This window comes from Homalodisca vitripennis, chromosome 2, assembly GCF_021130785.1.
Source record: "Homalodisca vitripennis isolate AUS2020 chromosome 2, UT_GWSS_2.1, whole genome shotgun sequence".
Lineage (NCBI taxonomy): Eukaryota > Metazoa > Arthropoda > Insecta > Hemiptera > Cicadellidae > Homalodisca > Homalodisca vitripennis.
Window position 1 is genome coordinate 101,464,865 of NC_060208.1, and position 25,997 is coordinate 101,490,861.

At 33.6% G+C, this 25,997-nt stretch overlaps 1 protein-coding gene across 2 annotated transcripts in view; it reads right to left on the reverse strand.

The window, feature by feature from the left end:
• The window catches only part of LOC124354462 (putative inorganic phosphate cotransporter), a 69,741-nt gene that overhangs the window by 42,220 nt on the left and 1,524 nt on the right, over positions 1-25,997 (reverse strand). The window contains exon 1 of one of the 2 annotated variants that reach the window (XM_046804921.1): positions 16,674-16,835. The exons of the other annotated variant lie outside the window; for it this stretch is intronic. Coding sequence (XP_046660877.1) covers positions 16,674-16,746 — 73 coding nt within the window. The 5' untranslated portion in view covers positions 16,747-16,835. Of the gene's footprint in view, positions 1-16,673; positions 16,836-25,997 lie in introns of those variants that run through there. 2 annotated transcript variants of the gene reach the window in all.

Genomic DNA, 25,997 nt, shown 5'->3' on the forward strand with positions numbered 1-25,997 from the left:
CCACATGGCCGTGTACGGCAGATTAGCGCAAAGCTATTTGTACAGTCTGGCAGATGGGGAGAAGTGTAAACACACACTCACCAACTTAGCTCACATTGTTTGCTATACCGGCGCTGGACCAAGGTTGAGGTTGAGGCACAAAAGAAATAAATATAGCCAAATTATAGCACAAACGTTTATCCTTGCTCAGTAAAGTGTTCCGCTGTTTCTTTAGTACCACAGACGTCTGGAAATAAAACTTTTCCTGGAAGTAATGTTTGGAGACATATGGTTTCATATTAAATTTTTATGAAAAATTAAAATTCAACCTTTTAAAAACAGCAATTTATAGATAAATAGTACGTGATTTCTTATTCGTCTTAAAGTCAATAAAACACTGTTGATAATCGTCAAAACCATAAGAGCCATTATACTTAAAAATAACATACTAGTGTTTATGAGATTCAAAATTGGATCTAGTTGCTGCATTTAATAAGAAACAAAGTCAATTATCTAATAGTATTTATATATTTTACGGTTGTATGTCAATTACGGCAACTTCTCGAACGAACAATGCATTATACATAGAAACACTCAATTGAAATCGTTATGGACAATCTTTATATATATTTTCTACGCAATCAAGTTTTTAGAAGTAAAACTTTAGAGAAAAGAACAGAATTAGTTTAAACTCTGGATGCATTCCTATAAATTCGAACGACCTCTGTAGATTGGAGCAAAACCTTTAGAAGCTGTGGTGAGAGAGCCATACTGTAATCCGTCATTTTGGATTTCGATATAATTTTTTTTAATGGGAAGGGAGCCATGTTACACATAATTTCAAACGGCCTCATTCACTTGCATACAAATAAACGTGAAGTTTGTTTTGAGATATCGTTACTTTATTATAATCATATTAATAGAAATTATATTCTAACATAATTAATACAATATTTCTGTATTGATATGAAATGTGGTAGTGAACTAACTGCGCCTGTTGAGTAAAGATATTTTTCTTTGTATTATCTTATGCGTTGAAGTATAAAAAGAACATCAATAATATTGTTCTCTTCGGTTACTTCCTCATCATTCTGTCTGAAACTGGCTTCGGTTGTTAATTGCTTGTACGGCATCTGTAAACTGCTCTTCTATTACTAGTTAATAGGCTACTAGTTTCTACATAACTGAGGATGACAAGGCTAGTGCTGAGACGGATACATGACCTCCAAACTACCGGAAGTAGGATAAATAACTTGAGGCCAAGATGACGTACGTCAGGTCTACTTGTAGGAAGTCCACGTGGTGTAAATGCTAGTCAATAGTTGGGTGAATTTCATCACTCGGCTATTACACACTAATGTAAATTTAGTGATTTGTTTATCGTTCATAAAGTTCCACCACTGAATATAAAATAACAAATTTGTTTAATAGACGAATAATAATATTGTAAAAGCTAAAACACACAGGATGCATGTAAATTAGTCTTTTACGATGAAAAATCGCGTAAAGCTCTAAGGCTGGAATAATACCATGATACGGTGCAATCGGCTTTGTGACTGACACATTATTTTCTTTTTAAGCAAATTATAGTCACAGTTCTTTAAGGCACCTTCTCTGTAAATAAGAAAAACAGAAACCTTTTCTGTTCATTCAACTAGGCATTGTGTTATTTAAATTAATAATTTGGGCAGTCGTGAACAATACCCACAGAAAAAAGACTAAAAAAAAAGATAAGAATACACCTTTTTACGCGCAAGTAGGCATATGACTAAAGGGAATGACATGTTTTGAATATAAATAAACGTGAAATATCCTTTTGAAATTTTCATTAACAGAACATTGTTTTAACAATATATTTAATCTGAAAACGTTTTTCTATTGTCATATATTATTAAAAAGATGTAAATTTCCTTCGATTATAATTTATGTACAAATTATCTTATCTGTAGCCGTGTTTCCTCGAGACTGGTAACAAAAGTGCCATAAATACCTTCGTGAAGTTTTCATATATTTTCCATTTTGACTTAACGTCAGGGAAGGTAGTTGAAGGGCTGTGTCTATAACATTAAACAATAACTAAACACGTATTGCACCAACTCAAAGGATTCAGTGTTGACTTCTTGTGATGGAACGTCCAGATGGGTTAACTCAGAATGTTCATAAGTATTTTCATTTCATAATTAATTGGTAATCTAACTCGTCGACCTGCAGGTTATGTGTTAGATATCGCGCTTGTACCATACAAGTCTGCACTTTGGTCAAGGTTGGCTGTTCCACACGTCCTTATCATTCTTAATTTATGAGATCCTCGACTTTTATGACCTTCACGAATTAACCGAATTGACTTCTGATTTGTTCAATGGTCAACACTTTATACACGATTGTTCTTTTAGGTCAGTTAATAGCGACTGTAGTATTAGGGGTGTTTAGTATACGAGAGACTATTCGGTCATGTTATATTTGACGCACCTTGCTCTATTTGACGTGCCATACAGATCACAGGGTTTGAAAATACTCTCTAGTTTTACTTTTCATTAACCCTTTCCTCCATGATCAAACAAATGTGAGTGCTTTTTTTAAAAAGCGTCCAGCAAACATGTAGTAGCCACTATCTGTATTTTTATAAGAATTAGTTTGTACTATGTCGGAATTTGTGAAATGTTAAAAATATTTAAAACAGCTACAGTTTTGAAGTTAGTGAAAATAATTATTTAAATTTATAGAATATTTCCAATCTGTCACAACATGTATATCAGTTTAATTTTAAATTGACACCTTTACTGAAGACAGGGAAAACACGAAGCAGTACAAAACTTACCCATTACACAGCAAGTGTAAATATTTAAGGCAGAATTTAGGAGCAACTTATTATGAGACCCAAAGAAAACGGCTGAACATAAAGAATAAGCATGTTATTATTATGTATTCTGTTTAAAATTTAGTTTCCTTAAATCATGAATCATTAAATATATTATCCTTATATAAATAAAAAACAAATGTTATATCCTGAAACTAGAATTGAAACTGAACAATTCTGTAATAAATTCACATTATTGTCTTCAGCCATTTTCATGGGCTTGGTTTACGGAATTCCTACTTTAAATCCTTGAATTTCCTTGTGGAGTGATAACAAAGTTTCTTATCGTTTGTATGTTTTCAGGCACATTATTTTAAAGGGCTATGACTTTACAATAAAAAAACACAACAAAAGCACGTTACACAGCAACCACTTTCTTATTGATTGATAAATGTTTTTGATTATTTGACTAGTTATGGATAAATTCTACTACAGAATGGTCAGCATCCGGTCTGACGGAAGAACACTGGAACTGTTTCTGAGTACATAAATATAAGCTGAAATAAGTATTCAAAACATTTAAATAAAAAGTAGTGAGCAGTAATGAAAGATAAAATTTCTGTGGAGGAACACAAAAAACGTGAAACACACTTATTACATTTTGAATATTACAAGGCGTATTCAGAAAATAAGTGTACTGAGGCTCTCACGGCCGGAAGGTTTTTTTGACATGTTGGCTACACTGCCTTGATTCCTCCCTTCCTCAACGATACTGGTTCGAGGTCAGAACGTTGAGAACTGTTGATGTGACAGTACGTTTCGTGGAAAACGTCAATTTAATCTCCTGCCAAGTGCAAAATACGTGGCTTCATCCGTTATCTCGTTTTGAAAGAAAATTCCCTGGTAGAGGTTTAGAATGAGGTACATACTGCATAATTACAAACGATAGAGCAGCGAAATTTATGTGCATGAAGTTTGTAGCGTCTCAAAAGCTCTTGCCCGGCCTCCACCCGATTCAACCTGTGTTGGTCTGGTTTCCGATATCCGAGGGTTTCTGTGATGGTTTCGTGTTGCAAAGATCTAGAGGTTTGTGAAAATATCACGGAAAGTTCATCTAAAGCCAATTTTGGATTGTTCGGAGTTCGTTTGAAACTTTGTCCCAGAATTTCAGTCACAGTTGAAGTTCTTCCGAAGCTCTGATCATGTACAGACGTTCAACTGTTTTTAAACTTGCGACACCACTTGAAAAAACTCGTATTTTTCATAGCTTTATCACAATATGCAGTTTTTACCTCATTATCAACCTCAACCGGAGTTTTTCCCCTCTAAACGAGATAACGGATGACGCAGCGTATTTCGTAGTTGGCGGGAGATTAGATTGATATTTTTCACAAAATGTATTGTCGAATCGACAATTCTCAACCGACCTCGAGCCGTTTTCTGCGGAGAGGAGGTATACGCCAGTGTAGACAACATGTTGAAATAAAGTCCTTCGGGCTGTAAGAACCTGAATACACCTACTTTTTGGATATGCCTCGTGATATGCTTAGATTACGGATACGTATCAAAGATACATTCTACTTTCTGGCATGACATCGAAAGTTCCGTATTAAGCATATGCTGTTGTGAAGTACAAATCAAAATACCTAGAGGAAGTAAAATAATACAATTGGCTATACATTATGGAATTGAACATTTTCATAGTTTATCACAGAAAATCAACGAAGTTAAGGAATAAACAAGTACGAACGACAAAAATATTTTGCAAAATACGATTTCACCTTTTTAGGCGAATGGTAAGGTTGGGGCCTTAAAAAGCCCATCGAGGCCTTAAACTTCAACATTTTATGGTATAAAGAACTATGTTGGATAAGATCAGTAACAATGTAAAAATCTATCTTGAGTTTAGGCCCCATGAAAACAATGTTAAACATTAAACACATTTACATCCTTACAATTAGGCGTAGAGTTATAGAGGATGGCTCATTTGAAAGTTATAGCTAATAATCAATAATAATATTCAAACTCTTCTTACTTTTTCGTAATTTTCATTCATTATTGTGAAAATTCCGAACCTTTTTCTACAGGTTTGTACGTAAAAACTTCAAAAGACATACGGATGTGTTTGCAGTTTACAGTCGCAGTTAAAGACCATTAGCGGAGGGATGATTGTTGAAACTATGGTTATGTGTAAACATCCCTATCCCACAGTTTTATGTGGATGGTGTGAGGCTAAAGTCCGGAACCGTTTATTACGAGCTAGGCTCATATGATAATTTGTTAGCGCGCAAAAACGACGTGCACATACTGGGATTACGGTTTCTGGGTTCTTACATATAGACTGAGATGCTAACCGCTGTGCTGTCTCGTTCCGTATCCGATGTATGTTTGTGGTTGAATGTCAAATAGTATATTTATGTTTGTAAATACGATGTGAAATCATGTCAACTGCACAGTCGGCAACAAACAGCTGACAGGGTTTCGTGTATGTGTCACACATCTTGGCGGACTCTAGGCAGTGTTTACCTCTCTCGTAACTATATACCGTTATTGTACACTACACAGTGTTGACGTGAGTGTTTAGTTTCACAAATAGACGGTGGGAGCTATCTCCTAAGAAAGAAGAAACATAAACCTAGGGTCTGCGCTAACTATTTCACCGCCTCACTCAAACAATTTCTTGCCCCTCCATATTTCTTACGTAAGAAGACCATAAGCTTTAAAAGTATCTAAAATATGAGCAAAAGTTTACCATGTCGTCAGATTATTTTGGAAGGATTAAAGGATTACGGACATTTGCGGACATTGTCCATGCTAGATGAACAGAAACGCAGGTTTCGAACATTAATACCAGCCCACCAGCTCTATATGTAAAATCTTACAACATAAGGTCTTACAAAACACAATGTTTCACTCTCGCCTCGGCAACCCCTTTCACATCGAACTACACATTATGGAATTAAACAATTTCATAGTTTATTACAGAAAATCAATGAAATTAAGGAATAAATAAGTACGAACGACGAAAATATTTTGCAAAATACGATTTCACCTTTTTAGGCGAATGATAAGGTTGGGACCTTAAAAAGCCCATCGAGGCTTCAAGTTAAAGCTTCAGTTAGCATTGAAAAATCAGCAGTTTTCTTTTACTAAAAAACACAATTATTGTGAGAATTTACACAAGACACGTTAACAAGTTCCAAAACTATTCAGTTTATATTTAAAATTTTGTGGCAGTAATTTGATACGGTTTTATTTAATAAATTTAATTTACAATTAAACTGTATATACTAACTCCCAAAGAACATACACGTAAAGCTGTGTATTTTTAAATATTAATTGCAGCAAAAAAGAAACAAACAAGCAAACAAAAAATGAATGTTAAGGATTGATAAGAATGCTTTAGGTATCCGTAATTATGACCGCTGTTACTTCACTTAATTACAACAACAGAGTAAATAGTGGTAATTGGTTTGTTATTGACCCAACAATGGTAATAGTAAGGTAGTCTGATCTGGAGGGACTGCCTGATCTCTCCTTGTACAGCAGCTACAGTTCATGAGACAGAATAAATATCGTACAGTCGCCTCGAGGCACAGCTAGGAGGTAGTGGAGGTTCTCCTAAAGAGACGTATGTGAGATTAAGTGGTGGTTAACTTCGCCTGGTAAAATAAGACATATTTACTTTATTTAATCATTTAAGAACATCAAGCTGAAGAGGACCACTCATTAGCCCACTATTAGAACTTTTTTTTTTCAGACTATATATTTCAACATTAGTTGGTTCTGGAAACTGCAACAATCCCACTGGAGCATTATGGACTAAAAGGAGATGTTTTTAAAACCACTAATACAGACTGGGCAGAAGGTTGTCTGTAGTCAACACGCATGCGCATTACTTGGTTCATACTTTAACGCATCTCTTGTACTTCAGTTTCTATACTCAACTACATGATCTGAGCACTTCAGTATTGGATATAATGCGAGTTAGTTCAGTAATGGTTTCAAATCATGTTTGTTGATGAGTTACTAGTCAATAAGTGTGTCAGATAGGTTAATCTACAATTTTAACACCGGCTTATTCATGAGGCGCACACGCACAATAAGTGCGGATTAGTATATCGATAGCCGACAAAGGTAATGTATTATTAAGGATTGCGACATCAACTCCGATAAGTGTTTATGTTTGTGATAAACTAATCTCTTGACATTTTCTGATTTGTCCAATTAATAAAAAGTAATCATAACTACAGTAACATCCTTCCTACTGCTGCAAGACTTCAAAAGCCTCCATAAAACCTTTGACTTTACTGATAAACCATCCTCCGTGGGTTAATTTGACTATGGGTTGTAGAAGTTTTGTTACTAAACTCTTATTGTGTATTTACGAGTATTTCACCTGCACAATTTCAGGACAAGTGGTAAAATAGATTCTCTTATGGCAAAATTAACTGTGCCTGACCGTATTAGTCATCAAGCAGATTTTTTCAAATCATCTCGTTTCTCTGTATTTTCTTTCTTGAATAATCTTGAGTATTGTAATAACTGTCAAAACCTTTTCTAAGATAATACGAAAAACTTAATTTTCTTCATAGACAATGAATGAAATTGGAAATTGCTCAAGATTTCAAGAATAATTTATTAAAGGTTACATAGTCCCTAAGACATTATTGTCCAGAGGAGAGTTTAAGATTGATGTATTTTTTCACCTGTTCAAAGTAGGGACATGGATTTGTGTCATGTAGAAGCACTTATATTACTACTATTTTTTCCAGTACTAAGACAACTTAAACAATTTAAAAATATTCGTGTTAAGAAGAAACTCACTGATCGATCTTATTCTCTGTATTATTTATAGCTCGACATTCTCAGAGAATGTAGATAACAATGAATGGGCCAATAGTTATTACAGTCACTTTTAGAACTCTTTTTAAATACTACAAACACATAGGATGTCAGTAGAGCTTTGACAAATGGTATAATATTAATAAATTAAGATTTTGATCCTCGTTTAATACAGGATTTCATAGTTGTTGGCCTTCACATTGAGGCAACACCAACGCTGCCATGGCCCCTGAATATTCATTAGCTAAACTATGCAACAGTCTGTAAACATGTTATGTAATGTTTAGTATTGGACAGTTACCTTGGTCGAACAATCTTCAGGTAATGATATCGCCTCGATCTTTATCTTCAGGTATGTTTTAGCAAACAATATTATTATTCTTAAGCCTTAAGGGTTTCGCAGCCGTTAAGTTTCATATGTTTTTCGGTTTACACCGTTTCAAAAATAATAAGATACCATGAAATTATCTAAACTTGGTAGCATGTTTATATAGTTTTATATATATAACTGTTTCCTAAAGAATTAACTGTAGATTTATCGGTGACGCTTTAATATTCAACCAATAATGAAAAAGCTCTGCCTCTTCACTCACCTGTGGATATGCATTATTGGCCATACCAGTTTTGGTTTGACATTAGTTCAACAGCTAAGCCGAAATATTTCAGGATTATAGCTGTGTAAGCAATGTTTCAACGTGGTTTCAACCGGAAAATGTATATGATATAGTAATGTATTATTAGTATTATGTATAAAATGTTAAAATATCGTATTATTATAGTTTAAAATTCATGGCCAAATTTTAAACAATTTTTAATTTTGTATGTCCCAACATGCAATTATTCAGAAGAAGTGTTTGGGGTTACCTCACGTATTAGAGTCATTTTATTCCAGAAAATAAACAGAAACAAACATGGAAAGCCAAAGGAGAAAAATAGTAAGGGAGCAGTGGCACCTATAATTAGTTACTAATACTTCAACTAATCCACATCACACGTTTAGTGCAATACCTAGTCTACTGCAGCATCTGCCCCTCTAAAGTTTTTGTGTACTAAGACTCATAAGTACTCCTTAGTCATAACCGTCTTAGGCAGTTGAGATTCAAATTCGGAACCGAACAGACACTGAGACGAACCAACCCAAGGTGTTAGTCACTTACGAGTATGTTAGTAGGTAAATAAGATCAGTCAGCATATTTCTCATGTTAAGTTAGGTACAGTAAATGGTAATACTAGGACTGGGCATCGGATCGCGCTGTGACCATTTATTCCAGTAATACATTTGTTTTATGTGATGTTGGTTGTATCATGTGTTTTATTGTACGCAGAACTGTTACGTCTCGTGATTTTGTTTTAAATTTCCTTCAGATCTGATTTACGAAGTCTGGGTTTTGAGATGTTTAAGTGGTTTGATTACACAATAAGTTGCGTTAGACCAAGAGTGATACAATTTTATTGCACTCTATTACGTTTTCCAGTTGACAACAATTCACACAAATGGTTATAGAAAAATTAAAAATATATTTATTTTTGGACTAATAATGAACACTTTTTAAATAAGAGGTAAATAAAAGATAAAGGATGTCTCATTTCACCAGGTGAATTATGGACTAAGAAGCCCTCTGAAACTTAACATGGGGACTAACGGCATATAATGGTGACTTTCGAACCATCACCAATGATCGAGCAGACGGACTGACTGCAAGGACAGCTGACAGTGGTCACACATCCAAGCAGCAACCACGCTCGTCGTTGTTTGATTAGGTTATCGTGTGATTACTGTCGTATCCGCTACACTGCAACCATTGGAAAATTAGAAATGGAATCTGATGGGAAATTAGTCTAGAACAATAATAACGATACGAAAAAAAATAATCCCAAATAAAATAAGTAAACGATACTCTAAATTGAACTATACTGAGAGTTTTAGGGTAACCCAAGGAGTGATGGTGAGACCTGTGCTTATTTTAGTGGACAAAAAAATGTATTTATGGTAAAAAACTTATTTCTTGTCACCTCGTCTTTATCTCGCACCTTCTAGGCCTACGTGCTACACGCAGGCATATAGAGTTATCTCGAAATTGCGAAATCGTGAAGGGCAACACAATCGTGTGACGTTGCTTATCGTTAAATGTGCACAGAGGCGCGGCCTCGGAAAACAAGAAATACGTAAGTCTCGTCAAGTATCATAACTAGATAAAGAAAATGTACACAGATAGTTAAGATATGAGATTATGTCTATGAAAGACAAACCATAAAAACCTTGTGGCATCGTACGAGCTGTTTACACGTATAATATGCAAGCGGGAAAAGTAACTTTTACACAGAACATTCAACTAGCGTGCCTTAATGTATGAATAAATTAGATTATATTACTTCAGTAAATACATGTATTTTTATTAAATAACGTAACAAATAATAATGTAATTATTATCTGAGTAATATATTGTTAATTATTTTTAAAAGTTTGCTCCAAAACTTTTGATTTTTGGATGTGCGTTCCCTTTGTCTACTCGAAATTTAGGATTATAGAATAAAAATAGAGAGAAAATCGTGAAAGATGGGATAAAAGAACAACAAAACGAAGCCTATGATAACCTTGCAAAAGATTGGGAAATTTAGACTGAAGGTTTAGGACAAAAAAGACTACGTAAACAATAGTATTTTCTTTTAACGGAGGTTAATGAAAAGATGGTATTAAATGAGGAGAAGACGAAAACAAGAAACAATCTTTAACCATTAAAAAGTAAATAATTAGTATCTCGCATTTACGATAAATATTTCCAAATGATTAAAATTCATCGTCATAAATATATCTTAGGGCCATTTTTCGTTCCATGTATGAATTTTGGATCCAGCCTTTGAATGAATGGATCGCGTACACAGACAGTATCCGCCTCGTATTCTAATAACACTCCACGTGGTGTATATCAATGAGCTATATAACAACGCATACTACTACGTAACGACCTTGGCTCTTGACTGCGACCCAGGGCCGTGAGTACAAAACCCTCGTGATCGACGGTAGATTATTTGTCCTCTCGTGACCTTGTTTTGGTTCCTGACATTTTTGCGTGTCAAACATTAATTTTGTTAGCGCGAGTGCGACAGTCAGCTGGCGAGTGGCTGTGAAACCCCGCGACAAGAGTGCGATCTGAGGTGCGAAACAGTTACTCCTCTCCGCTTTTTAACTGCATCGCTGAACTTGAATGTCATTTCAAGGCTAACACAGTAAGGGGTTACTGATGTTTCAAGTTAAACTAAGTATCAGTGGTGTTTGTACGTTAGGTTTGGATCACCCAAAAATATCAAAACGTTTCTCACTTTACGGATGTAAGGACGATTTGAACTTTCAGTTGCAATGAGTAGGTTATTTCTTATTTCTTGTAGGAATACTCAAAAGGATATTTTGTAACTTTTCACTATGTGTGTGTGTGTGTGTGTGTGTGTGTGTGTGTGTGTGTGTGTGTGTGTGTTTTTGTGTATATTTGGTGAAAAGTTAAAAAAAATATCCTTTTAGGTATTCCTGCAAGAAATATGTGACCTTCTCATTAACAATCGTCTTTTACTAGTGATTGTCAATTTTTATTTATTTATTTTTTTAATAATTCGATATTTAGGGTACCGGTATGAAATAATTCTGATTATCCTATTTTCCTATCTGAAGAGATTTTTCACGTTGCTTCTTATCCTCATTTAGTTTGCCTTTCTCTTACAGACCAGCTTCGCCTCCAGTAGGTGTCCCAACACACGATTTTCCTCAACTTGATCATGTACTGGACCGGAGGATGGTATTCCCTCAACTTTCCGACATCATTACCCCACGCACAATACGTCTAGGACCAAAATATTACGTTTCTCAAAAATTGGGCACAAAGTGTGTTCATGTACGCTAAAGTTTCAATATTTATTTATAATCAGCTGTTATTCAGCATTTCTACTTAATCTCCGAGTGTTATCTTAGAGACTCGTGTTTGCAAGTTTTGATCACGCATGGATCTAAAAAATAGTAAACTTACGGTCTATTATTGTTGACAAGAAATTGTTTATTTACTGTGCCAACAGTTAAGACCAATTATGGGCCAGCAGATTGCCTAAGCGCCACCAGCATCGACCAGTGTCCTGCCCCCTCCCGTCTTCTGTAAACTTATACCCCCAGGGTCACATCTGTCCACCCCAATTGACGTCAATTGTCGTAATTAATTGGTGCTTTGATAAATCATCATTGGAGTTTTGTTCTTGGGTAGGTACCCTAAATTTATCTTTCATTTCTCAACGAGGCCTATTTATGAGTTCGAAGCTTCGTCACCAAATATGTTTAGAAAGTTAACTTTATTCAATGTTAGTCTGGTAAGCTTACTACATTATTGCTTACTACACTTGTATTATTAAGAACATAATGAGAGAAATCTAAATAAGTATATCCTCTTAGTTTCAAAATAAGTCATATTTAAAATACTATTAAAGCATTTCACAAAAGTAGATATACAAATTACAATGCTCTTATTCCAAGGATGTATTTAAACAGCAGGATGCGTTTTATTATTATTTTTATCCATCGTAACAAATAATGTAGCAAATGTTTGGGTGTAATTTACACCCAAACATTTGCTACATTATTTGTTACGATGGATAAAAATAATAATAAAACGCATCCTGCTGTTTAAATACATCCTTGGAATAAGAGCATAATAATTGCATGTTCTATCAGATTGATAAAAGTATAAAATAAAATAAAAATTATAACTTTTTTAGTTTTCGGGGTAACTTCCTGGATAATGACAAAGTAGTAGTACGCCACTCCACGTGTCGCGAGGTTCCGCGAATGTTGCATGCGATTTTTGAATCTTACAGTTCATTTCATTATCGAGATGTCCTGTTGTCATATAATTATCATACATAAAATACGTTTTGACATCCGCTTGGGAGACGAGAAAAAGTGTCTACCTACTAAGTGCTTCAACGACGATAAGCCAAATTCTTTGGTTGAACATGCACTATAAACCCAATTCTTAAAAATGAAGTTTGATGCGAAATTTGAATCCTGCAGATAAGTCAGAGAGTAAAACGCAAGACTACACTGAAATTAGATTTGGCACCAATATTTAACATTAACTTTCACTCTATGTTTTTTATTTTTACTCTATAAATAATCTATATGTTAATATATGACCTTTAAAAATCTCATATGAGTCTACATTTTTTACAAATTTATTTATCTGTTCTTTTCTAGTTACCATCACAGTTATCCATAAGACTTGTTTAAAACTATTTGCTAACGCTCAGCCGAATTCCATAGAGCGACATGTACCATCAACAAATTCAGTGTTCCTGACATACAAATGAAGCGTCATGAACAACTTTACGTATGTAGGGCAGTTCGTTTTGAGATATCGTTCGGACATACATATAGATACATACAGAAAATCTAGACTAAATTATTTTCTTATGTGGCTGCAATAAAACTCAATGTTCATAATACCCCAATTTCATGGGGAAGATGTCTGGACCGGTTGCACACAAGGCATTAGCCTGCGTGGGCGAAGAGATCAACAGGAGAAATAACAGATGGTCCCACTTGAATGACAATGTGGCTGATCATTCGTCATATTAGGCACATATTGAGACCTCTTTAAAAATTGAGCAATTAGTTATTTAAAAAGGGATCAACTTTCCTAACCCTAAAGAAGATAACAAACGTAATCCCAATTTTTAAAAAGGACTATCGTGACAAGAAGTAATTGTCTAATTTAACTTTTTTCCCCAGCTTCAACATTATATTTTTTAAAGTTGTTTGTCTGAAAGACTTTTGTAAAATAAAGTAATTCTGGATTCAGGAAAATTTGAATTAAGGAAATCAACGATTGCCGCGGCGAACAATCTTTTGGACGATGTTGTTGAAAGATTGGAAGCGGGAGAATTTGTAGAATATGTCTAGACCTTTTTCCGAGCTTTAGACTGTGTGTATTAGACTATGTGGTTGCTTGTGTATTATTGTGAAATTTCAAATGTTTATCAGTATCATGGCTTTTCAGGAGCCTATTTAGCGAATTTATATAGGGAAATTAATTCCCAGACGCGCATAGTAAAATACAAGTCTGGAATATTCAGACCACGTTTCAAGTCTTTATTTCAAGACAATTAGATGAAGTTAAACAACGCGTATGCACTTTCCTCAACAAGTCATGTAAGTTTTTCTTTTTATGTTAATGGTTAGGAGACATGCGAAAAGGACAAAGAAGGACCTATTGCTGAAACGTTTATTTGACTATTGACCATAAGGTTTGGCACTTGCTTAAAGGTTTCATATAAATAAAATCTGCGATTTCCTGACACATTTAAACACGAGTTAGAAAATTGCTGATAAACTCATTTTCAGATTCAACACTGAATTTCAGCTACAAATCTTTGAGGCTATATTAAAAAGCAGTTAAAGGAAATAAGGAATGGACAAGTGAACTGTCTATGGACGTTTGTCTGAGCTACCATAATGTGTTAATAGTGAACGCCTGTAACTTCGCCATCTTTGTTTGTTTACTCAGTTGTTCAGTTGTGTCTGTACATTCTAAACTTTGACAAACGTTACAATCCTAACATATTCCGTGACACATTGTTCATTGCGCAATCCAATATTCTCATATCAGTCGATCACAGTATTTACTTATGTTGCCTGCTGCCATATTTACACCGTTACCGGCTTTGGTTACTGAACGAAGCCCGGGCGATTTTAAACACAGGTGAAAACTAAAGAAAATAGTAGTATTCAACGTTGACATTATAACGTTCTGTCTGATTCGCTCAAAAGCCAGTACCCGACCAATAATATTTTCCCATTCAAACCACTTACGTACGAAAGTAACCAGTGTATTTTGTTGCAAGGTTGGTAATGTCTAAAAAATACAGACATTACCAGTGCTGCACTAGGTGACTTTAATGGTAGTACAAGGCCTGGCCATAGGATCGCATCGATTTGAGTCAGACTTCTTAGTTTCACTCTGTCTGTGGTCTTATTATTGTAAGGCTCAAAATTAGCAGAGGTATCTCCAATTCCATAGTTAGGCTTCTTTGTATGATATTATTGTCACTATTAGTTTTTCGCGTGTTTTACCTGTATGTCATAAAATTGAACAATATTATTCATGTTTTATAAAGTCCTAAGATATTTTGAAGCAATCAGTAAATATTATTGTTTTTTTTCTCTACGAAATGTCATTTAAAGAGTATATGATTCATCAATTATTATACAAAGAGTAACGACTATAAACCAAAGAATTTAAATAATATAATATAGAATGTTTCAATTCAGTAGACTGTCACCACCTATATTTTACATTTAGTTCTAACAGTATAACTTTTATTTTTCCCAAAAACTGAAAATTGATTAGTTTGTAATAAATAAATGTATTAGATATTCCAGTTAAATTATAAATTTTCACTAATTAGTCATATAAGTATTATACAGCCATCTAAACTATATTTCTCTATTTCGTTATCCTTTCGAAGGCATCCTAACAATTGAACAAAATATTAAAGGAAAGCAGTGAGTATTTTGAAATAATAAGGAAATACGTACTTTATCAAATTGGTTTAATTTGTAGCTGTTTGAACATAACGACTTCAAAATTAGAATTTGATGTTTAATTGGCAATTGCGTCAGTGGTACCTCATTACTGTTACTTAGGTAAATACGATACGGAAAATTAGTGTTCATATTATCGGTATCTCTTAAGGCACCTAGTTTACATATTTTCACTTAGTATTTCATAAACCAATCATACTAATTTAGTTCAATGTTAGCAAAATTTTACATTTTATTAAACAAATAAGTGAATTAAAATGTCAGGGGTTCAGGTTTTTTTTTAGAGGTTTTTTAGGTACTATCTACCTAAATTAATTGTGAACATTTCGGCAAAAATGCGAAAGGTAACAAACATAGAATATTAAAAATTATCTTAGAACAACATACTTTTATCAGAATATTTACTTGATACTTACCCCTTAGAAGATGAACGAATTGAGTGTTATTTTTAAAAGTCTATAGTACTAAAATGTATGGTACGTTTACAACGTAAATAAATAATTTGATTTTGATTTATCCAATGTCGAGATTTAATAATTCAGAATGTGTGGTCGAAGGTGAGATTGTTGGGGGAGGAGGATGTAGAGATCTCACTTAACATTTCAATTCACGTTTTAAGGATTAGCGTGTTTCTGATTATTGATGGATATTTCTGGTTTTATCTATTTTTAAATATCAGGCAAAAAAGATGGAGATAACGAACACAAATTTTAATAAAATTTCTGACATCACGACAATTTATTCAATTCAATATAACCACAAGACAGTAATATGTTGCCATAAGTCATATGTGAAAAGTAAGGAAAACTTTTAAAATGTATACAGTTATTACGAACAGCATACCATACGGGTTTCTGCGCTCCTGATAGGGCGCCTCTTGTCAGTTCTGAGTTAAAGAAATCTATTTTTTTTACTAATCTTCAAAAAACAAACTAAACTACCAAACTCTAACTATCGATATTAGCCTGATTGGAAACACGTGATTTAACTTGATTTTTATCGTCTTTATGTTTAATTAGCATAGTGAAAACGTAAATTGCTAAATTGTGAGGAAACGTTTGAAACACAGCGGACTTTCACTCATTGTTATTTTCTGTTAATTGAAGTTTAACTCACCTTAACCACCATTACAAACAGAAAAAGGGGTTATTTTCACATATCTTATTGAGTTTTCAAAATAATTTTCCTTAGTAAATATTTTTAAAAAGTCTCAGCTTAGATGTGGCTTAGTCAAATTTAAACGGTAACAACAGCATAGACACAAAAAAGGCAGAACAACCGACACGTAGAAGTTTATGACAATGGGTAAGAAATTTTGGTGTAAGGAAAACTGCAGAAGCAAGCCAGTTTTGTTTGTTTATATATACTTTTTTGTATACGAACTGTATTTTTCAAAATCAAAATAGTTGTCATTGAAACAAAAATAAAAGAACCTAAGGCGGGAAGGATAATAAACATAACCTAAAATAGTCTTACCTCTAGTGAGAAATGAAAGATTGCGTCTTCGGCCGGCGTTTGTTTTGACAGGAGAATAAGGATAGGCTTTCATCTCGCGAGAACCACTTTTAACGCTAACGTCACTGACTGAAGGTCACCTCTTAGGTCTGCTACAGACGTGCCGCCCCGCCCAACACCCGCCAGCGACAAGTCCAGCGCTACGGCTACACTGATAACGTTATCGCCCTCCCCCTCCTGTTATCTCCCGCCTCCAATACATCGAGTGTGGAGTGGTGACAAGTTGGATAAATATTTACTACTCTTAATTGTAATTTACGAATGGCACTGGCGTAACGATGCAAGTTTTGCTTCAGTTCATACGTTCCCAGGTGTATGACACTGTGCTGTGTATAACGTACGTTAGTGTGAAATAACCGTGTTTTAATTTTAGTTACCCTGGCGAATTTCATAAATTTTTAATCAGCAATTAAAGAAATCTAAGTAATAAGTATTATCCCATAAAAATGTAGGATTTCCCACAAAATTGGTTTAGGCTATAAAAAACGTTAAATGAAACATGTGCCCAAAAATGCTTTATTTATAGTTTGTTTGTATGTATGTTTGATTTAGAAATATTTAAAAAAATTAATACACATATTGTGAGCACTCTTTAGTATAGTAGTGAGTGATAAATAAAATTATTATACCTTCCACAGTTTCAAAATGGCAACAGATTCTTAGTTTAATACCAATTAATTGGAATACACCTGGGGAAGAAACAGGAATGATTTTTATTTTAGTTAACAATTAATTGTGTTATATGCCTCTAAAGAGGCTTTATTTGAACGTTGGTGTTATTAAGGAAATAAAAATGAACTTCCAGGAGTGTGATACATTGTAACATACATATGCAAGGAAAACAGAAGAGGTGTCCTTTAAAAATATATGTAAAGGAGTGTGTTTCAGCTGAACTTATTTATTGTACATTTTAATTTTACATTTGAGGATTTTTGCAATCAAGTGTAATATGGAATTGGTGCTTATTGTTATTATCAAATTATTACCAAGAATTTCCTAAATTGCTTCTTAATTAAATGGAATTTGTTCAGAATAAAAATAGCATTTAGTGATTTACATTATTATTTATGTAATGAAATAAATATTTTAAGTTTTAAGATATTTTTAAGTACTTTGAATCTCATGTAGACTAATGCGTCTTCAGTTTTCAAGGAAAGTGAATTTTATTACCCTATAAACAATAAACTGTTACAATATGTGCAAATGAATCCCAAATATGATGATTCCAAATTTGACAAATTGTTGTTATTGATGAAACAATAATCATATTACTATTATTATTTGAATTCTAGTACGTTTATGTCTCTCAAATACTGGCAACCATATAATCCAATGTATGATAAATATTTAGGATGTACCCAGATATTTTAGTAAACGTATGGTAATATAAAATGTTATTTGCCAACAAATAATTATTTTTAAATGACTTATCTTGTATTATCAGCTGTACAATTGAGTGCACTCCAATGTGCCAGAAACGGTCCCAAAGCACAATGGGGCAACCAAGTTTTCTCACATTACGTAGCTAAGGAGGGAAGCGTTGATTCAATGGAAATATTGAATTTGCTTCCGTTCATCACTTTATTGTGCATCTGATGAGAAAATTAGAATGCCTCTTCATCTAGATTACGCTATATTTTATAGTCTAGGTGTCTCTGATGTAGATCCGGTTTGAAGAGTTCGATTTGAGTTTCTTCATCGCCGATTGTTTAGATCTCTTCAGACGAACATGGCTCCTGATTCCAGGAGTTAAGTCTGTGACAGTATCATACTTCAGCATCTGCATTAAGAGGAAAGTGAACAACATTTAACCAATAGCTCCCTACCATATCCATATTATGTGTAAAACACTCGGTTCTCCACCGTGCTTTAGGAACGCATCTAAAACATAGTGCACTCAATTGTGCACCTGATGAAACAATGAGAATACCTCTTCAAGTGGATTATTTTATGTTTTGAAGTCTAGGTTGTCTCATCTAGAGCACATCGAAACGATGTTTAGAAATCGTATCTCTTCAGACGAACATGGCTTCAGATTCCAGAGTCAAGTCTGTGAGAGCATCAGATTTCAGACGCTGCAATAAGAGGATGGTTTACTGGAGCATTCTCATTGAACCACATTGAATCAACGTATCCCACCTTAGCTACATGTAGGCCTATACTAATCGTTACGTAAAATATTTGACGTAAGCCTTCCTCTGTATTTCAAGATCAAGTGGTATGCAGAGTCAGCTCGTAGTGAGGTACGGGACAGGATTGATCGGTGCGACGATCGGTAGCTTAGGTCATGACCTTGAGGTGTCAACGACGTCATTTATTTCACTCTTACCTGGTGTATGATACGTGTTACACTTTATACGCCATACAATGTTGATTTACATTTTGGACTAACCTTTTTGAGGCGTGAATAAATAACTATTGTCTAAACCGAATAGAGAGATCTATTGAATTTATAATATTTAAGTAATATTGCACCGAGAGCAAGTAAAAACTAAACAATTTAAGTTTTAATTTCATATTTTAAATTCATCCTATTAGTTTTTAAAAATTTGGCTACAGCGTACCTATTAATTATTATTTATCCGACTCTTTTGTTAAGTTCTTGTTTCTGGTTCCTACAATGTGTATTGTCTTGAGTATGCATGCTACTAAAAATGTTCTACCTTCTCCATCTTTGGTTAAAATTCTTAACAATTGTTTTAGATATATATCGTTATATATATTACAGTCGAAGATATAATAACGTACACTACAATTTCGTTATAGGCCATAAATAATTGTTATTTCTATTACCCGTCAAGGCTGCTGTAGTGTTACCGTCGTCGTGCATTATGGCTATACAATACAGCTTGCTAAACAGTTTTTAATAGTTATTTTATATAATGAGTAGACTAACTATTAAATTAAGTACTTAATTTTTTATGCAGATTCTTTTTATATTCTAATATCTACTAGTTGGGTGGTAAATTCCAAAACTCACATAATCCATTTCTTACAATGTTACAAGAAACAAAAATGAAACATAACATGTGCATAAAGCTAGTTTCGGCATAACATTGGATTTTGAAATTGACCTCCTCAATAAGAATAATTCACCTTATTATTTAAAATATTTGTCTCGAAACTTAATATAAAGATAGACCTCCCCATCTATTATTACAAGAGATGATTTATATAATATGATTTAGGATGTTGTTCAAACTCTCAAAAAGCTTTACCTTCTGTATAAGAATGTTTAACACTCATAAAACCACTGTATTTCAACTCAAAATGATACCATGCCTCAAGAACGTAGCCAAGAAAAATTTGGGGGGGGGGGAGATCCACACAACTGATATTTTCCGTAGTGGACAAGGTCCTATTTTGTTCCTTAAAAAGTTCTCGACCCGCTTCTTTGTTGAGAACAATCTTTCATCAGTACATGTCTGTACTATTTAATTCTTTAAATAATAATAACCATTTATTTCAAAAGTAATTGAAATAATTGAAAATTGGGGGAAGGGGCTGGCCCTTGGACCCCCTCGCTCGCTAAGTCCTTGCCATGCACGAACTTCTCTTACCCTTTCATTTCATAAAAGTTCTTTCCCTCGGTAATTAAAGATACGGTACAGTATTAAGATGTTAAAACACCTTAATGCCTAGTGGTATAACTATTATCTATTTTTAGGTTAGCACCAAGCCGAAAAAGATATGAGTAAACCAAAACATCTGTTAACTGGAGAAGGTTATTAACAGCCAGATACAAATATTTATGTACAGGCTATTATTTTTTTTTTAGCAATAGTTGGACGCGGTGTGAAGTGAAAAACTTATATGATTGTATTCAAATTCACTTATTTATTTAAACTAATGTATACAAAACTTACATTCATACTTAGATTCAGGGAGTTACCGTCTACTTCGGCCATTTTCCTTTTTATTTTTGAATTAATTTACGAAATTTCGTTCCTTAACTCATTCCCTTAACTTTTAAGTAGGTTTTCCCCTCATCCACACCCACTAAATTCATATTTCTATACTATTCAATAATACGAACAACTTATATTAATTTTGTGAAATGTATTCAAGTATGACCTGAATGAAGTGTGAATGAAAAAAGTTCCAAATGTATTTGGAAAGCAATATTTTGAATACTCTAATGCCTGAAATGCCTTTGAAACCGTTAAGTGATTGACATATAAATGTTCTCTGTGGTTACAAGCTCCTAAACTCCAAATTGCATGTTTCTGTGTGTTGGGACGTGCCTGAAAGTGCCTTAACACACAGAAGATTACAATACTTATATTCGAAGGATAGAGTAAACCAATAAATAAATAAATATATATATATATATATAATATATATATATATATATATATATATATATATATATATATATATATATATATATATAAAACCAATATAACCAGTGATTAATAGACCGATAGCTTCTTTACACGATGTAACATTGTAATGTTTGGGATCCATTTACTCCAGGATGTGAAATCGTAAAATTATTAGCTGCATAGAAACTTCTTTATAGATTTCATCAGTGAGTTATTATTATTCTTGGAAGTAACATTTCTTGAGTGGTTAGCAAATTGAAATTTTCTACTACGATAACCTTAGTGTCGGACATCATTGCCTCTTGATATCAAGTTTCTACTCGGCCATGATAGTCCGGTGTCGGGCAAGTGCGCAAAAAAGGGGTCTTATCTTTAGTTGTGCGTCCTTCTCCTCTATCGGAGACCTCGGACTCGGACAGGAGATAAAAGGTCAGAGGTCTTTTTGTCGCTTGCCATAGGTCACCTCGACGAGATTTACTAGTTCTTGGATTAATACTATTCTATCTTGTGGCTGTTAATGGGAGTCTGTTATAAGAGATTCAAAGATGATGAAGTTTAAATACTTCTCTGACAGTTCAGAAGTAGTTTAGGTAACCTCTCATTATGGTGGCCGAGCCAAAGGGTTTCCTCTACTTCACTGAGCTGTATTTGATTTCCGGAAGTTTCACTCGAATTTTCAATTTTTTTTCATTTCAGTAAATTAAATAATAGTAGTCATAAATAAAGATGGCATTTATCGTGTGTATCACGCAAATAACAAGAGCTGCAAAAGCGTAAAAAGTAATGAATATCCTCAACGCATTTATGTACTACAGCTCGTATATTGAAAACAGCATATTTAAAGTTTCAGTCAAGTAGAGGTATGTTGACCAGCTCTCACTTCGGTGTGATAGCCTATCCTCTCCCGCGTTGTTGTTCTAGGAATTTGTAACCTCCTTCTTTACGACGAGCTTGAGAGATAGCGGGAAGAATGCGTGACAGTCAATTTTAAGCATCGTCTTTTAACATGGACTGTCAACTCTATATCTTTACTCTATACTCCAGGTGCTGTCTACAGTAGTTTGGAGCAAGTTTCCAAACACTAGCCATCGGTTTCCAAGCTTTCATAGACTTTGAACTTTGACTTTCCAGAAATTTACCTTGCACCTTGGGACTGTTTGGCAGGACTGTTCGAGTAAGCTAATTCTGTTCCATAAAGCATAGATAGTGCTTCTATAGTAAGCCTTTTTCTTAAAGTTTGTAATTTATTTTAACGTTATAGTAATTTACTAATTTTTATTAACTAACTTTAAACTAATTTTAAAATGTTGGGTATTTTGTATTAATGCCATGGCAGATTTTACTCTATTATAACGTGTTTATTACTTTTATGTAATGCACTTATAGCATGTATTTCTAGACAGCGCAAATATACAACGTTTCAAGTGGCAACAGATTTTATCATTGGACGTAATATCTTCTAATAGACTATGACATGATCAAAGCTATGGAACAGAAAGTAGTACGCTCTTTGAGATTAAACATTTTTTTAATTTTAACGCTGAACCTGCAGCTAATACAATAGTATATTAAAAAGTTTTTGAGTGATGTCTATAATTCGCACAATTTTAAAGCCACAATTCATATTTACCAAAATTTTGTTTTCCTAAATTTAATTTTCCTCCGAGAACTCATTAAGTTTTGAAGACGCTTGAAACATTAGCAATTTTATCTTGAAGAACGAGAAACAAGAAAACCCTCGAAAGGATGTATTTTTGTAGACAAATTCAACAAAAACCCTTTATTAGTAGGATTGAACCGGTAGCAAGCTAATCCAAAACTCTTAAAGGAGTATTTTTGTGAATTTGGAGTATATTTTGTTGAAAATGTTGAGTATAAAGTGTACCCACTTTTACTAGACATCAAGCATGAAATATTTTGTTTTCACGTAAACAATAGGCTACTTTTCACATATAACTGTATTAAATTGAGAAGATGGAAACTCATTATATAATTATTACGTTTGTTGCAATTATATTAAAACTTGTTAACCTTCATAATCATTTATATCAATGTTTATTCAAAAAAGTATATTAGATGTATTATTTTAAGATATTCTCACGTACAAATTTAATAATTTCAAAATAATTTTTCTTTTCGAGCATCATGAAATAAATTTTGTTTTTAGTGGGGAATTGTGAACAAAAAGTTGTCATAATTCCAAATTTATTGTAACTAATCCTGACCAGGTGGTTGTTCTTAAAAGTGCCTTTAAGAAAACGACGTGAATATCTGATATAATAAAAATCTGGTAATAATGATGTATACAACGCGCATATAATTCAATGCAGACAAATGATGTGTGAAGTGAGTGATAAAGAAAGTGCCTTGTATTTATTTCTCGGGGTTTTTAGGAACGTTTCCAAATACCATATTCTCGTAATACTCTACATAAGTGTATAAAAGAGATAAAGAAAATTTATATTTATTCCCCTAACGAAATATGAGATGGTGGGTTTTGATCCCTTACAACTCAAATCCTGGATACGATCGCATTATGCTGACGGAAGGATACCTTAACAGACGTTGTCCTTTCTGTGCTTGGCATAGTTCTACGACATTTAACTACGATTGTGTTATTCTTCCTGATTTAATATATCCAACCGTAATAATCGAGTATTTGCATAATCGAGGAAGGTGTTAACATATTTAAATTTAAAAAATAACACAAACAATTTTTTTTCAAATTGCCCCACGGCTTTTTTCGGACAAACCCCACGGGTCGATCTCATCTAGAAATTAATAGCTTGCGTACTTGTACTAGTCAATGTGATCATGATTTTCATATTATTCTAATGATTTTATTTTTAATTTATGAATACAAAAGAGAAATAAGTCGTGAAAAACGATCAGATACCTCTTAGTGTATAATTGAACCTAAAATAAGGCGCCCAGTAAATCCATACACCTCTCCCCCTAAAGTTCCCTGAATCGACTCACTTTTCTAGCATCTAGTTTACTAACGTAAATTACTGTTTTATTATGTTCGGACAAGGCTTTGAAAAATGACTTTATTTGACAAAGTCAAATGTCTTTATTTATGACATATTACACAAAAGGGCGAGTTTAGGGCCATAACGCACTGTCTTACTATTAACCCTACAATGTTTTGTCAAGCCTTTAGGCTGGATTTACTTCCTAAATTAGGCACTAGAGGTAAATGAGCCATTAAATGTAGTTTTGCCATAGTTACAGTTTTGCGCCAATCATTTTATACGTGTAATCTTGTCTAATCCTTTGATTACAATTTTCAGGCTAAAATGAGTGCAATTGTACCCATCTTATAATAGATGTGCCATATAATCAATACAGTAATAAAAATAGTTTTAGTTTTCAAGTCAAACCTAAAAATTAATAATTAATAAGTTGTATTAAAATAAGATGTCATCCATCTCAAGTGACACCCAAAAGATCCCACAACGTAAGTTGAGACGTGTAAACGTGACGAAAGGGCAAAGGCCTCATAATTTTACCAGGACGACTCTTCACACGGTACAGTCTGCGACAGAATATTTATATCTCGATCTCAACACAACGTATAATGTTGGGGACCGTGTTGGCAAGAAGTGTAATGGCCCAACTAATATTTGCTTGAACTAGACTACTCTCGCCTACTACGGCACAGCCATCGCTCTGCATAATCTAGCCAACAGATCAATCAGTCTAATTTTGTCACCACTTGCAACAGCGAGCGCCATTTTGATGGAAGGCATGCCAATGTCCAGTGTAATGTGATATAATATAACATCGCGAAGGGAGAATTTTAAATATATATATTTATATTCTGAAAGCGTCCCATTAAAGAAATTCAGCAAAGTGAATATAGTGTTTATGGCTAATGATGGCTGACTGAAATTGATTAAATAATTTAGGATTATACCATCGTTACTTTTGACGTACAACATTTTTCTGTTAACTAACACCAGTGAATTCGTCACCATGTGAAGTATTGTTTACTTTTTCGAATACTTAAAAAGTTATGTGAAGGTATTTTACACATGAAGAAGACAGATACCACTCTTTGAAGTCGTGATTATAATACTTAATATTCGCAATCTTTTAAAATCCTTCTTTTACATTTTGTCCTATTTATACTTATATATAATCGATAAAAATAATTACTATACACTCTTTTTACGCATTTCAGAGAAGGCTTGAATTATTTCAGTGACGGTTTTTCTAAACTATGGATAGTTGTCGGATATATCACTAATTTAAAACAAACTATATAAAAACGTTTTGTCAAACATTTATTCTAGCCAGGCACAAAATTTATCAGCCACGGGGAGCAGCCAGGCTGATATCTTTTAGAATTTATAGACTGGACTCTGATAAGAAACCTGTTTTATTTTGTTGTCCACTGACCACACTACTTGTAAAGGTGGTCAGTCAATTCCGAGTTATTATAATTATGTATTGACGTACATTTTATGTCGGAACAAATTCATTATTCATATTCATTATTCAATTTGCAACGATATCTTAAATGGCGTGATTTGTTGCTGGAACTACGTAAAATAATATACATCCTTGAATAGTATTAAAGAATGTCAGAAGTGTGAGTTTTGGGGTTGGTTTTCAACTGGACTTATTGTTAATATCCTAAAAATAAATTTTAACACGGTCTGTAGTTGCGTACTTTTATATTATAGCAGGCCCTGACATTAATTTCTGATGAAGACGCAGTCTAACCTATTGGGAAAAATCTAAAAAAGTTTGGAAAAATCTTTCTAAAATGTATGTTTTAATTCCATGTGTGTTTAATTTTAACAGCTGTGACTGCTGTCTTACACGTATTCTTTTGAATTGAAAATGTTAAACTAAAGTATTAAAAATGTTATAAAAAACACACACACACATTTACATATACCATGTTTTATTATTCTATTAAAGGTAAGTTTAAAACATGTTTCAACATGTT